This window comes from Puma concolor, chromosome D3, assembly GCF_028749965.1.
Source record: "Puma concolor isolate L17-30 chromosome D3, mPumCon1.1.hap2, whole genome shotgun sequence".
In the NCBI taxonomy this organism is placed as follows: Eukaryota; Metazoa; Chordata; class Mammalia; order Carnivora; family Felidae; genus Puma; species Puma concolor.
Window position 1 is genome coordinate 70,506,449 of NC_141678.1, and position 13,020 is coordinate 70,519,468.

The 13,020-nt window shown below is 50.6% G+C and overlaps 1 protein-coding gene across 2 annotated transcripts in view; it reads left to right on the forward strand.

The window, feature by feature from the left end:
* Positions 1–13,020, forward strand: part of MAPK4 (mitogen-activated protein kinase 4) — a 152,694-nt gene that overhangs the window by 92,758 nt on the left and 46,916 nt on the right. Inside the window, exon 2 of one of the 2 annotated variants that reach the window (XM_086682990.1) lies at positions 5,695–7,314. In XM_086682990.1, coding sequence (XP_086539116.1) covers positions 6,769–7,314 — 546 coding nt within the window. In that variant the 5' untranslated portion in view covers positions 5,695–6,768. The remainder of the gene's footprint in view (positions 1–5,694; positions 7,315–13,020) is intronic. The other variant, XM_086682991.1, reaches the window with a different exon arrangement.

Genomic DNA, 13,020 nt, shown 5'->3' on the forward strand with positions numbered 1-13,020 from the left:
TCTTCTCGGGAAGGAAAACTTGTCCTCAGCACCCACCCTCCGTGGCAGACTTTCCTTTAATACTTACTATGCGGAACTGGATCATATGACCGCCGCTAAGCCAACTGCTGCCAAAGGGACCTGGGTTACCATGATTTTGACTCAACAGCGATGGGTATAGGATACTCCATTGCCCTGTGGGGTGTTGGAAATGTGTGAGGCTGTCACAGGAACCAGAAATGCTGTCGGGATTTAGTGGGTGGAGACCAAGGTCGCTAAACTTTTGACACCAGTGGATCATACAGCTCCACAAAACAAATAAGTCTTCTGCTCAAATGCCAGTACTGTTACTGCTGGAAACGGTGGCTTTAGCCTGTGGTTCTCAGCTGGGAGTGGTTGTGTGCCTGCCCCTCCGGTGACAGTTTGAATGTTTAAAGACATTTTGGTTGTCACGACTCGGGGGTGCTCTGACATCTAGTGGGTAGAAGGCGGGGTGCTGCCGAACATCCCGTAGTGCGTGGGTCACCCCACTGCTAAGAAGGACCTGGCTCGCGGTGTCAATCATGCTGAGGCCGAGAAACCCTGGTTTAGAACAATCCTGCGTCATCCCTCGGTTGGGCTCAGCTGCTTAATGACTGACCCAGACCTGCTTTCTGTCCATTCGGAGGAAGTGGGAATGGTTCCTGGGTAGGCGGCCAGTGTCAGTCAGCCCCAGGACCTGGTGAATCAGGAAGCTGGGAGGACGCTCAGCTCGGTTCACGTCGAGGATGGCCAGTCTCTGCAGACCGGGCTCTGGCTTGTCTGAGGCTTACATTAGCTGAGAGGTCAAGGACCAGTTGGAAGGCAGGGTTATGGTTGTTGAACTCGTCTTAATGTTCTATTTCTCACTTTCTGTTTCCATAAAGCAGGCTGTGAGCCGTGGCCTCCACATTGGGGCTGAACACAGGCTGAAAAGGTGGCTGCCTCTTGATTTAATTTGAAAAGTACCGGAAGGTGTGCATATCCCCAAATTTGCCCTTCTCTAGGCCCGGGCAGTCACCCTGGGCCTAGGTGGTTCATGGTGAGAATCACTCCCTTGGGCTCAGATCAGGGGCTGCGGTGCTGAGAAGCGTGGCCTTTGAGTCATCGCCTGCTAGTGGTGTAATTTTGGGCAAGTTACTTCCTTCAGGGGCTTCATGGGAGCGTGACACAAACCTCACAGGGTTGTGGTGAGACCCAACTGAAATCTTCAGGCACGGCTCCTGGCCCATGGTGACCCCATGGTGACCCTCAGTCAGTGTAGCTACCCTGTCTCCATCAGGTCGCCTTCGCCACCTCTCCAGAAAGCCTCTGAAGGTGCAAGTGGGTGTGTCGGGGTGAGGCACGTCAACAGTAGCCTGAAAAGTACCAGAGTCAGAAATAGAAGGTAGCTTGTGGGCCCTGAGGCCATGAAACCTGCAAATGACCTTAACTATGCCCAGGGTGGGGGCCGAAGCCCAGAATAACTCCCTGGGAGGGCAGGCTTGGGGTAGTGCCACCATGAGGGGCAACAGGAGGACTGAGTCCAAGGACAGAGGAGACCATGCAGGAGGAGCCGGAAAGGTCGGGGCTAAGGCACACTTTGGTGTCTCCTTAGGAACAACCTAGAGGATGTTTCTACACAGTCAAGAGCAGGGGTTGACAGACTGTGGCCCCCTAACCAAATTGAGTCTCCCACCTGTTTTTGTAAATAAAATTTTTTTGAAATGCAGCCATGCCCTTTGTTTGGGTATTATCTATGGCTGCTTTCGTGCTACGAGGCAGGGTTGAGTAGTTGCAACAGAGACGGTATGTTCTGCAAAGCCTTAGACATTTATTCCCTGGCCCTTTATAGAAAAAATTTGCTGATCTCTGGTCTAGAGGATTTTATTCACATGGACTATAGTGATTAAGGTCACGAACCTTAGAGTCAGACAGACTTGACTATAATGTGAATGATGCCGCCTAGAATTGTGCAGTGTGCAGCCTGTTCAACTGTAAACATCAGCCCTGCCTGAGAAGGCTTTCCTGCAGGTTTTTGGGTGCTCAAGAGAGAGAAGAACGCACTGTCCGTGAAATATCAGCACCTCCTTGGGGGCCACAGTTCCTGCTGAAAGTCAACAGCAGCATGCGGTTTGGGAGGATCTGAGCAGGCAGAGTTGAGTCTAAATTTAGAATTTCCAAAGCTGCTTTGTAAACGAGCTCCCCAGGAAACCCAGCAAGGGACAGTTGGCACACACCATCTCATTTCTGGTTTGTCCCCACGTGTTAAAAGGCTGGATGCGTGAGAGGATCATTAATTGGCCCCAACTAAAGTATTGCAAGAGAGTCCGTGGGAAATCAGTGGAGAAATGAAGGTCCATTGCTAGGAGCCTAGGGGTAGGTGTTTCTACTCCTGCGTTTTATTATAACATTCACTGTGAATCATGGGAGCCAGGCTACCCTTGCAGGAGTTGCATGCATTCTTCTTGCTCACTGTCATGTGAGCACAACTGAACCCATGACCTTTCCTTCCTTCAAGGTGAATGCCAACTGCCTGGTTTGAAATCGCACCTGATTCAGAGTAGCTCTGAGCCACCAAGTTCAAATGGAGAATGGCTGTGCTTTGCCCTGAGGAGTTGCCATACTGTTGTCTCTGCAACGGTGGGCACATCCAGATGCTGGGTCTGCCCCTCTCCAGGGCCGATGCGCTCATGCCCCCTGGCATGTCATGCAAACAATGAACCGCTAAAGCCAAGACATCTTAGGTAATAGGTGTTTTGCAATCAGTCCACCTGTGGAGAAAAGCAAAAGGTTTACAGTGGAAATTTTAGAGGCATTATAGAAAGAAACTTAGAAAGCGAAGAGGGCTGAGAAGGGATGAGTAACAGTCAACTCACACGGGAACAGAGAAACAGCTGCCTGGAATTCTCAGAGGCAGCCTCTGAGCAGCAGGTGACACCGAGAAGGTTGAAGTTAAGAAATCTGATGTGTCTGAGTGGTTGGGGCGTGTGAGAAAAGCCCTCTTGAACAAGTTGTATTGCACCAGCAGAGTTAGGGAGGGGATGCTGATCATCTAGGAAATGTGAGCAGGACAATTGTGTAGACATAATGAGTGTTCCTCAGCATTGGACGAATGTACGTCCAAGCCATTTAGTTTCCTTTTTGTTTTTCAAACTTGCTTTTAAGTGTATTTTTTTATTTTGAAAGAGAGAGTGAGCAGGGGAGGGGCAGAGAGAGAGGAAGAGAGAGAATCTTGAGCAGGCTCCACACTGTCAGCACAGAGCCTGACGGAGGGCTTGATCCCATGAACCACGAGATCATGACGTGGGCCGAGTTGGACGCTCAACTGACTGGGCCACCCAGGTGCCCCCAAGTCAGATAGTTTCTGAGTACTGCCTTGTGCCCTGGACTGGAGAAGCTTGAAGTCTAGTTGGGAGATGGACACATATAAGACGTTAAATAACAGCCCAGCTTAGTATGTGGTCAGTGTCAAAGAGGGCATACACAAGAACACTGCAGGAGTTTAGGCAAGGAGAATGTCACCCGGGACACTTCCGGAATGGGAACTCTGGAGTGGAAGTGAGATGCCATCTGGGTTGAGTGGTGGGCAAGACTTCAGTGAGTGGGGAGGAAGCAGGAGAACATTTCAGGAACTGGGAAGGTGGAAGGAATTGAAAGAGTGTACTTAGAGGCCCATGAGGAAGGCAGAGTGGCTGGAAGCAAGTCTTCCCAAGGTGACACGGTACCTGCCCACTGGAGCCAGCCGCGTGTCAGGGAGACCACTCACCCGCACCCACGCAGACACACACGCGCATATGTTCAGGGGAGACAGCCCCTCCCTCACGTGAGGGGAAGAGGAAAGAGTTTTAAAAATAAATAAAGCACCTCTTAATTGTTCACAGATTATCTGCATTGCAGCTGATCTGGAACAAATCCTGCTCTTGCTTGCTGGTGATGTCATCTCCTCCTTACTTAGGTGCTCGGTCCTGTCTGTTTACAACCCAGTGGGAGCTGGAAAGGGAAGAAGGCTTAAGCGTCTCTTCTCATAAAGCAAAATATATAATTGCCTGCCTGCTGTGCCCTTGGGAACTGGACAGGCATGTGGGTAGACAGTGAAAGAAGCTCTGGTTTAGTTTGTTACGTGATGGGCAGCAAGAGCCAGAGGAGGATGGACTGGAGCGCTAGGGTGGTTCTTTTGTTCCCCTGAATTAGGTATCCCGGCAGACTTCGCTAGCATGGGCCACAGAGGGTGGCTCAGAGGCTGGTCCCAGCACTGTCTCTAATTGGCGAGGGATGCTCAGAGTGAATAGTATTCATTTCTCAGTTCATCAAATGTGTTTTGCCCCTGTCTACGCCAGAAACATTGAGCTGCTGTTCTCTGAGCCTTGGTGCCCTCATCTGCAAAGTGAGGACTTGGGCCAGAATCATTATCTCTCAGTGGAGGTGCTGGCACCTGGGGGTGGGTGTCAGTTATTCACCGATGGAGCTGCTTGGCAAGGTGGTTAGGGTTCTGGCCCTGAGCATTAAAGGCCAGTAATGACTCCTGGTCAGATGAACCAAGGAGGGCAGTACCATCCCCAGTTAAGGACCACTGGACTTGTTTGCTATGATCACTTCCCATTCTGAAATTCTGTAAGACTGTGGTTATTTTGCTGCTGGGACCAATAAAAACATCCAGAGTAGGATTGCTGAAGATTTTGTCAAAACGGTAGAATACTAGGTGCCTCTTATTCAAATGCAAGGAAATTTTTAACAAAGTCATCAATAGCTGACCTCTCTTGAGCAATCACTGTGTTCCAGGCCCTTGGCAAATCTCTTTCATTAGAAGTCTTTAGAGGGGATCTGATGGTTTACTCTTTCAGGTCATCTGTGTCCCCTTATTGTCCCCCTTAATTTCAGACATTGAGTTTACTGTTGTTTTGTTTCATTTAGCATTTGCAGAGTTGTGCAAAGTTCAGATATGAAAGCATCTCTACAGGGGGCCCTATAGTATGGTAAGAACTAGATTCACTCCTTTGTGCAGGGTACAGTGTCTGTTCTCTGACTGTCCACGGACTTAATAAACTTATAAAAGCTGCCAGTCCCTCAGAAGCCATAACATTGCCTTTACTCCAGAGGTCTGAATTTACATTGTCTTGCAGTCTTTTTCTCCCCATGTAGGCTCTATGCCTGTAATTTGAGTCAGCAGCCACCAGGGGGCAGTCATGATAGAATTTGAGCCATTGCTTTGAAGAGCTAGGTCCCCACCATCAAAGAGAATACAGTTCACCATGCCAGTCCTGGTGTCATGCTAAGAAGTCTGTGCCCTGCCTTGCTGGGCAGAGAATTCCTTTTTTAGGGTGGCAATAAAATTTCCTTGTTACTTGGTATGTGTGCTTTTGCCACCTCTGTGGAAAGCAAGAGATACACATGTAATTAAACATCAGCACGTGGCAAATTCCCTCAAAATATTCAAAGACATTTGCAAAAGAAGGAAGAAAAGGGGTCCAAGTACAAAAAAAAAAAAATTATCGATCCTTTATTTTTTGTCTCCAGTTAGTTACTTTTTATGATCAACACCCCCAGCAAGTGCTGATGTATGTGTTTGGAGAGCATAGCAAATTAATTTCTCCAAAGTCAGAGTGGATCATTCCCACCCACAATTGGTGTGTGTTAACCTTTGGGGAGCAGGCATTTACACAAAAGGTGCACCATTTGATGATCTTATCAAATCAATCCATCTTCTCTCTCTTCCAGGGGAGCGCTGCCCACAGCAGGAGGGCTGGCCGGGCAGTGCAAAGCCTGGAATCCCCTGAGCAAGCAGTGTTTCAGCTGGCTGGACAGATCAAATAACACTTGGGCTGGTTAACAAAGGACACGCAAGTGGGAAGGTGTTGGAAGCTGGAGTGTGGAAATTTACCCAACGCTATTTCTTTGACAGGAAAGGAGACATGGTCTGAAAGATGCCGCATTCCTGCAGCCTCTCTGAGTCCAGCAGAACAGAGTCTTGTTCACGGTGGCGTGGATGAGGGGGTGACAGAGGATGCTGCCCCCTCGGAAGCCTCTGGAGGATCCTGGCGTGGCAGCTGAGTGCCCCTCGGATTTGGGACTTGAGGTGTAACTTGGTGTAGAGCTCAAGAAAGGTGGTTGGGTTCCTCCGGCTTTCTTCACCAGTGCTCACCAGCCTGATTTGAGCTATGAAACCGAGGAGGAGCTGGTAGAAAAGGGAGCTGGCGGAGGTAAAAGAAACCCCTAGAAGCCTCCAGAATCCATTGCCGGGATCCCTTCATACTGCTCAGGACACAATAGTTACCAAGCTGCCGGAGGCTGTGACAAAACTGAGCTTTGGACCATCGTAAAGGAACACAGCTCACTAACAGCTCTACATTTCAGCCAGAAGGAACCTCTTTCAACAAAAGATTTAAAGGGGAGCGTGTCTACATTTTTTACCTTGAGGTCCGTTATGGTAGAAAACTTTACATCCACATAGATGATGAGACTGGTTTTTCTTTCCAAGATGCTACGTTTTAAAAAAGCATGAGCCATTCTAAGCTTCGAGGAGAGTTCAGGGTACAGACGAGTTGGCAGACAGCCCTCCCAATGCAAGTTAAGAAAACCCTCTGAGCCTTCTCCTTCCATAGCTCAGCAAGCATGGACGTATGCCACTCTTGTCTCCAGGGAGCCGGTGGCAGCGACATCAGCACGAGGAGAGGCATCCCTCGGCTTTGGGACTTGACAGAATGAGGTGTGCTGGGGAAGCCGCTACCCGGGACTTGGCCGATTTTGACCGCCCCTTCACCACGCGGGCAGACCCTGACCACTGAGCCAACAATGGCGGAGAAGGGCGACTGCATCGCCAGTGTCTATGGGTATGACCTTGGTGGGCGCTTCGTTGACTTCCAACCCCTGGGTTTTGGTGTCAATGGGCTGGTGCTGTCAGCTGTGGACAGCAGGGCCTGCCGGAAGGTGGCTGTGAAGAAGATCACCCTGAGTGACTCCCGCAGCATGAAGCATGCACTCCGGGAGATCAAGATCATCCGGCGCCTGGACCATGACAACATTGTGAAGGTGTACGAGGTGCTGGGGCCCAAGGGCACTGACCTGCAGGGCGAGCTGTTCAAGTTCAGCGTGGCCTACATTGTCCAGGAGTACATGGAGACCGACCTGGCACGCCTGTTGGAGCAGGGCACACTGACAGAGGAACACGCGAAGCTGTTCATGTACCAGCTGCTCCGAGGGCTCAAGTACATCCACTCCGCCAACGTGCTGCACAGGGACCTGAAGCCCGCCAACATCTTCATTAGCACGGAGGACCTCGTGCTCAAGATCGGGGATTTCGGGTTGGCGAGGATCGTTGACCAGCATTATTCACACAAGGTATGTCTGGCTGGAATGGCAGAAATGGGTGGTCCACAGAATCCTCCAGAGTGCTCACAGCTGTTCAGAAGGGTATTCCTAGCTCCGCTGGAATCAGGGGACTAGAATCTGTACCTGGGAGGGGCTGGAGGGCGCCAGAAAGATCACTGGCCTGAACAGCAGTTGCTGGCCAAGCAGGGGCTGGGGCTGGTGGCCTGGTTCTCAGTCTTGGCTCTGCCCCATGGCCGTGACCAAGAATTCCTAGCTGCACAAGATGGGGTTGGACTAGATGATCTCTCCGATTTCTTCCAGCTCTAAACTCTATGGCTTCAAAACTGTGTGGTTGGTGAATTTGCCTCTAGCATCCTCTTATCCCTGCCATCCACCTAATACCACCTCTCCCTCCTGTCCGCTCAGGACTCCCACTGAGGCCCCTCACCATAGCAGCCTCGTGCTTCCTCTTCACACTCTGTGTCCCATTCTCTCTCTCCGTGGACAGAGGGCACCAACAGTGTACCCGATAAACGAATCCTCAGTATATACTGTCTAGCTAATGGCTCAGCTCTCCTAGGTCCCATGATGCCCTGGCCCCTCGGGGCCATACTGAAGCTACAGGTGTCTAGACGGTCCTGAGACCCCACGTCTCCACCAGCCGCAGAGACATAGCTGACCCAGCCACACTGATGGAGATATTGACACTCATTCTCAAGGCCCCGGGCCTCTTCTTAACTAATCCACTGCTTCCTTCAGGAGCTGGGAGTCCTTTGAAGTTGTATTCCCCCTACCCCTGGTTCCTGCCGCTTTAGGGGAGCTGCTGAATACATGTCACAAGACATCCCTCAACAGAGCTGTGGGGTGGGTGTGATTACCAGCCTTCTGCCAGAAGCCTTGAACCATGAATTTTTATTAGAATGAAAACACTCCCTAGGATGTAGGTGTGCCATAAACTGTTATCAGCCAAGGGGCTGAGGTGGGTCACGAAAGGGGAGGGTAGCTCTGACCTGGAACGTGCTTCAGCTTTCTCCCTGAGGCCTCATTCCTCTGCTTTCCCTTGCCACTTTATTTGCTGGCAGCCAGAAGGTCACAGACTCCCAGAAAGGCACTGACCTGTCCTGCAGGTGCGGTGAGAGGGTGTCCGGGGGGGGGGGGGGGAAGGGCAGGGCTCCCTGTCCCACCCTCACCCTCTGGAACTTGGGCTCCAGCCCAGATTTCAGACCCCGAATCAGCCCAGCTGGTTCTAGTTCCTCATTGTCACCTTAACCACGAACCTGCCCCCTGTCCCCCTTCCGGTGGCCAGGCCGTCTGTCAAAACTGATAGCTGACTTTGTAGGCAAGAATATCCACGGTTAAAAACAAAATGAAACAAAGCCCTTCCTCATGCCCTTTGCTGTTTGTACCTTCACTTGCTTCTAAGAAGCAATGACTCCAAACAATCAAACTGAAGGTTTTAACCTAAATCAATTCTTATTTGGTAAAAGGCCCATAGAATCCATGACACTCGTTTCTGGGATGCGCAAAACCACTTTCAGAATTGGAATAAACCAGTACCTTTGGGAGCAAAGCTAGGACCTTCCTAGATGAAAGGGTCTGATTAAGTGATGTATTCCAGGGAACATGCTCTGAACAGCACGCAAAAGACCTTCGCTAACATCAGGGAAGGTGATTTGTAGGGGTGAAGATCTGCTGTAGTAACACTTGTTAGGTGCGGGGTGTGAGGAAGCAGGGAGGCAGGGGTCCAGGCTCCCTTCTGACACCTGCTGGCTAGGGACACGGACAGTCCCTTTTCCTCTGGGAGCCCTGGTTCCCCTGTTGTTGACGGGATGATAATATATGCCTTCCACCCCACTGGCTTGTGGTTACAGATCAAAATACAGCATGGATGTAAAGTCCCTTGGAAAGCAGTAAGGAGCCCATCCATTTGTGCAATGTTTGCTGAGCACACCGGGCCCAGGCCCACGTTCACCAGCCACCAGCTCTAAGTGACTGTGCTCCTGTCCCCCAGGGATGGGCAGACACCGCTCTGGCTGGGACTTTTCATTTTCCTGATGCCAAAGAAATTTAGATGTTCTGACTTATTCTCCTTAGAGTCTCTTGAATAAAATTAGCTGTGGGTGGTTAAAAAAAATCATTGGAGCCAGTTGTGAGCCCTGCGTTTGGCCGGTGTTCCCCTCACCCCTTCTCCCTCATACACTGTCGGCTTTTAGTCTTCTCCTTATTCTTCTTCGGGTGATGACAAAAACTTTATATTTGGTGCTTTTATTTACCTAATATGCATTTAAATCAGTTCTCATTTAAATTTTTTTTTTTCAACGTTTATTTATTTTTTGGGACAGAGAGAGACAGAGCATGAACGGGGGAGGGGCAGAGAGAGAGGGAGACACAGAATCGGAAACAGGCTCCAGGCTCTGAGCCATCAGCCCAGAGCCCGACGCAGGGCTCGAACTCACGGACCGCGAGATCGTGACCTGGCTGAAGTCGGACGCTTAACCGACTGCGCCACCCAGGCGCCCCAAATCAGTTCTCATTTAATCCTCAAATTGCTGTGAGGCAATTAGGGCAAAGGGTCCATTTTAAAATGGAGAGCAACGGCTGTCTTGAGATTATTTGGCTGACTGACAGGAGGGGCTCTAGAACGTGGGCCTTCTCGCATCTCAATGCATGGCCTTTCCACACACCATCTCCTTCATGAAGGCTTGCTGGTCCTTGGTGGGAATTCATCTTTCCCTCCTGTGAACTCCCATGTCAGTTCTCCCCCATCCCATACCTAGCATCTAGCATTCTCTGCTCTGTCTTGTGGGTCATTGTGTTTGCCTCTTCTGTGCTCCCCTTGGCTGAGAGCCCCTTGGTTCTTGAGGGCGCGTTGCGTTCATCTTGTTTTCCCCAGGGAGTCCAATCGCTGCTCCTGAGACATGGCCCTGTTGATCTTGTTGACTGTCTCAAACAGATGGGAGAATAGGCATTTACCAGCACATTCCAGATAGGAAGCTAGTTGGGTTCATTGCATGTGGTTAGAGTGTTTGACTCTCAGAAAGAGAACACGTAATTCTTCCAGCCAGAGGACTGGTTGGGGTCAGACGTGTGTATCTGGACCCCTCCTGAAGTAGTGTGCATCCTGCACTCACCTTGAAGAAGATTGTGCTCATCTGGGCCACAGCCAGTGCCTTTGTGTGGGTTATACAAGGGCATCCTTTTTCCAGGCTGATTCAGCCCAGAGCCAGGGGCAGGCTTTGTGATCTGACTGGCAGCTGGACTCGGGCCCCTTGGCTAAGCATAACCCACCCAGCGGTATGCAGCACCTGGTCTCGCTCTCCTCACTGTGACTTCTTCCTGGGTGGACAGTGAGTCTCCTTCACTTCCACACCCCCTGGTCTAGCACAGGGCCTGCCATGGGGTAAGTGTCCGCTGAGTTTGTCTGGTAAAGGAGGTGCCAACCCAGATGGCCTTCTCCTCTCCAGTGATCAGCTGGCAGCATTGGGGCTTAAGGCAGTCAGGGAGCATGCTGGGTCTCCCCTACCCCTCCTCCCTTAGGGGGTCTCAGTCTTTGCCAGGTCCAGAGGACAGCTGGAGTTCCCAGTTAGTCCACACTGTCACGGAGACGACCCCAGGTGACAGTGGGGGTGCTCTAATGGCTTTCTCGATGGCACAAGGAGCACGTGTCTCCTGTGTCACTGTTACTCACCTCACTGATGTGTGTGACGTCAGGCAAATCTTTCACTGTGCAGCTCATTGCTGAATATGAGATCTGTACGAAGACCTTGCCGTCACCTCGTCCGTCCCCTTCATTTCACAGTTGACAAAGCCGAGGCCTCGGAAGGGGAGGAGACCCACTCAAGACCTCACAATGAGTGGCCAATGCACACACTTCAACTCCACGCCCGCTGGCTTTTCTGTGCCTCTTCTCTGTTGTCTTCTCTGTCAAATAGGGTCATTCCCTTTCTGCTTGTTTCATAGGATTCTTCTTAGAGTCAAATGAAAGTGGAAGATACCAGAGTGCTTTCATATGTATGAAGAGCTAAATCACTAACAGAACTATATGCCCAGTAGATGCCATGATAACACCACGCAGACACTCGGGTCTTGGTTTCCCCTGCACTGAAATATGGAACCAACTCCTGACCTGACCAAAGGGGGAGTCATGAGACCCTACCTGAAAGGTGGCTTCCCAGCCTCTGCTCCTGTTGTGAATCCCTTTCTGCCCACCTCCTCAGCCAGCCTGCTGAGCAGTTCCTTGTTGTTCGTATCGAGAAGAGGCCGCTGAAGGGTCAGAGCATGTTTAACTTTGAATTTATCCTATTAGGAAGTAGATGATCTCCAAAGAGGAAAACAAATGTTGTTTAAGACTTCACTGAATCCTGTGTAAATTCCAAGAAGTGTCTGGAGCCCCCGGGAGCCTGCAGCATGCGGACAGCCAGATGAGCTGTGTGAACACAGGTTTGTCCTGGAGGGGCCACCCGTGGCTAGGGAAAGGAGCCACCCCTTGCTGGGGTTGCCGGGGTACGGCCAGCAGACTTGCCTTTTGGGGGGCAGTAGGCAGAAAATACCCAGGAAAGAAAGCAAGAGTAAGAGGCTCATCAGAATTTTGACGGCCAGTGGCTCCTGTGTTTTGGCGGATCACTCGGGAAAGTCTTGAGTTTTCTGTTAGGCTGGCCTGCCTTTGGGCCCCGGCCCCTTTCTGTGTCAGAGCCCTCTGTCCTAATACCCCATTCCCTATCAGAACGTGTTCACACTTTGCCTACATATCTCGTAGAGATGCCTTACAAATTGATAGCACAGCGACGGATTCTCAAAGCGGGTGCCGGACCGGAGCATCGACCTCACCCGGGGGCTTGTCAACGATACAAAGTCTCTGGTTCCATCTCAGAGCTACCGAATCAGAAACTCGGGGTGGGGCCCGGCAAGCTGCGTTTTAACAAGCCTTCAGGTGATTCTGGTGCCGGTTTAACTCTCAAGAACCACTGATCTGAAGACACGGAATGGCTTGGCTCTGGACAGAAAGCTGATGGTCCTGATGAGTTTGCTGGTTCCCGCAGCCATATTCTCAAACTTTAGCCCTTAGGAAGAAGGCTAAGAACTCCTAGATGATGGGGTTGTATTTGAAGCAGATACTTTAAGTAAATGGGGTTGTTAATGGTGAGGATATCAGGCACTGCGACAGGGAATTTTGAAGGTTGTTTTAGGCAGGACGACTTTTACGGCCTCCATCACAGTACTCTGGAAACTGCCCACCTGCCCAGCGTCCCTCACATTCGGTAGAAAGCTACACGAACCACGGATCAACACCAAAAGGAGTGTTGGTTCTATTTAGGTGTGATTTTCACAATAGTTAGGTGATATGGGCAATGATTTTAGAAAACGTGCCCTTTTCATTCTGGTGTAAGCTACTTCCCTCGATGTTATTCAACAACAGATATTGGTTTCACAGTTCAGTGAGACTGAGTGATTGAAGGCTCAGCAGATTACCGTAGTTTGTTTAGGCTTGTGGTTCAAGGTCCCAAAGGAGGCAGAAGGGTGCGTGATGTCAAACACACACGGCCAGCTTGCAAAGGCTTTGCACCAAGCTTCGGTCGGCTGTGTTTATGCTGGTTTAATCATGCTGATCAACCCCACCTCCTGGCCACTACCTTCCTTTGATGGCTTCTTGTCTATCTAGGCCAATATAACCTTCCCGTCTGCCTGGGCAGAACACACAGAAAGCCCCCGTAAAGCATGATTCCCTTGAAACTGAAA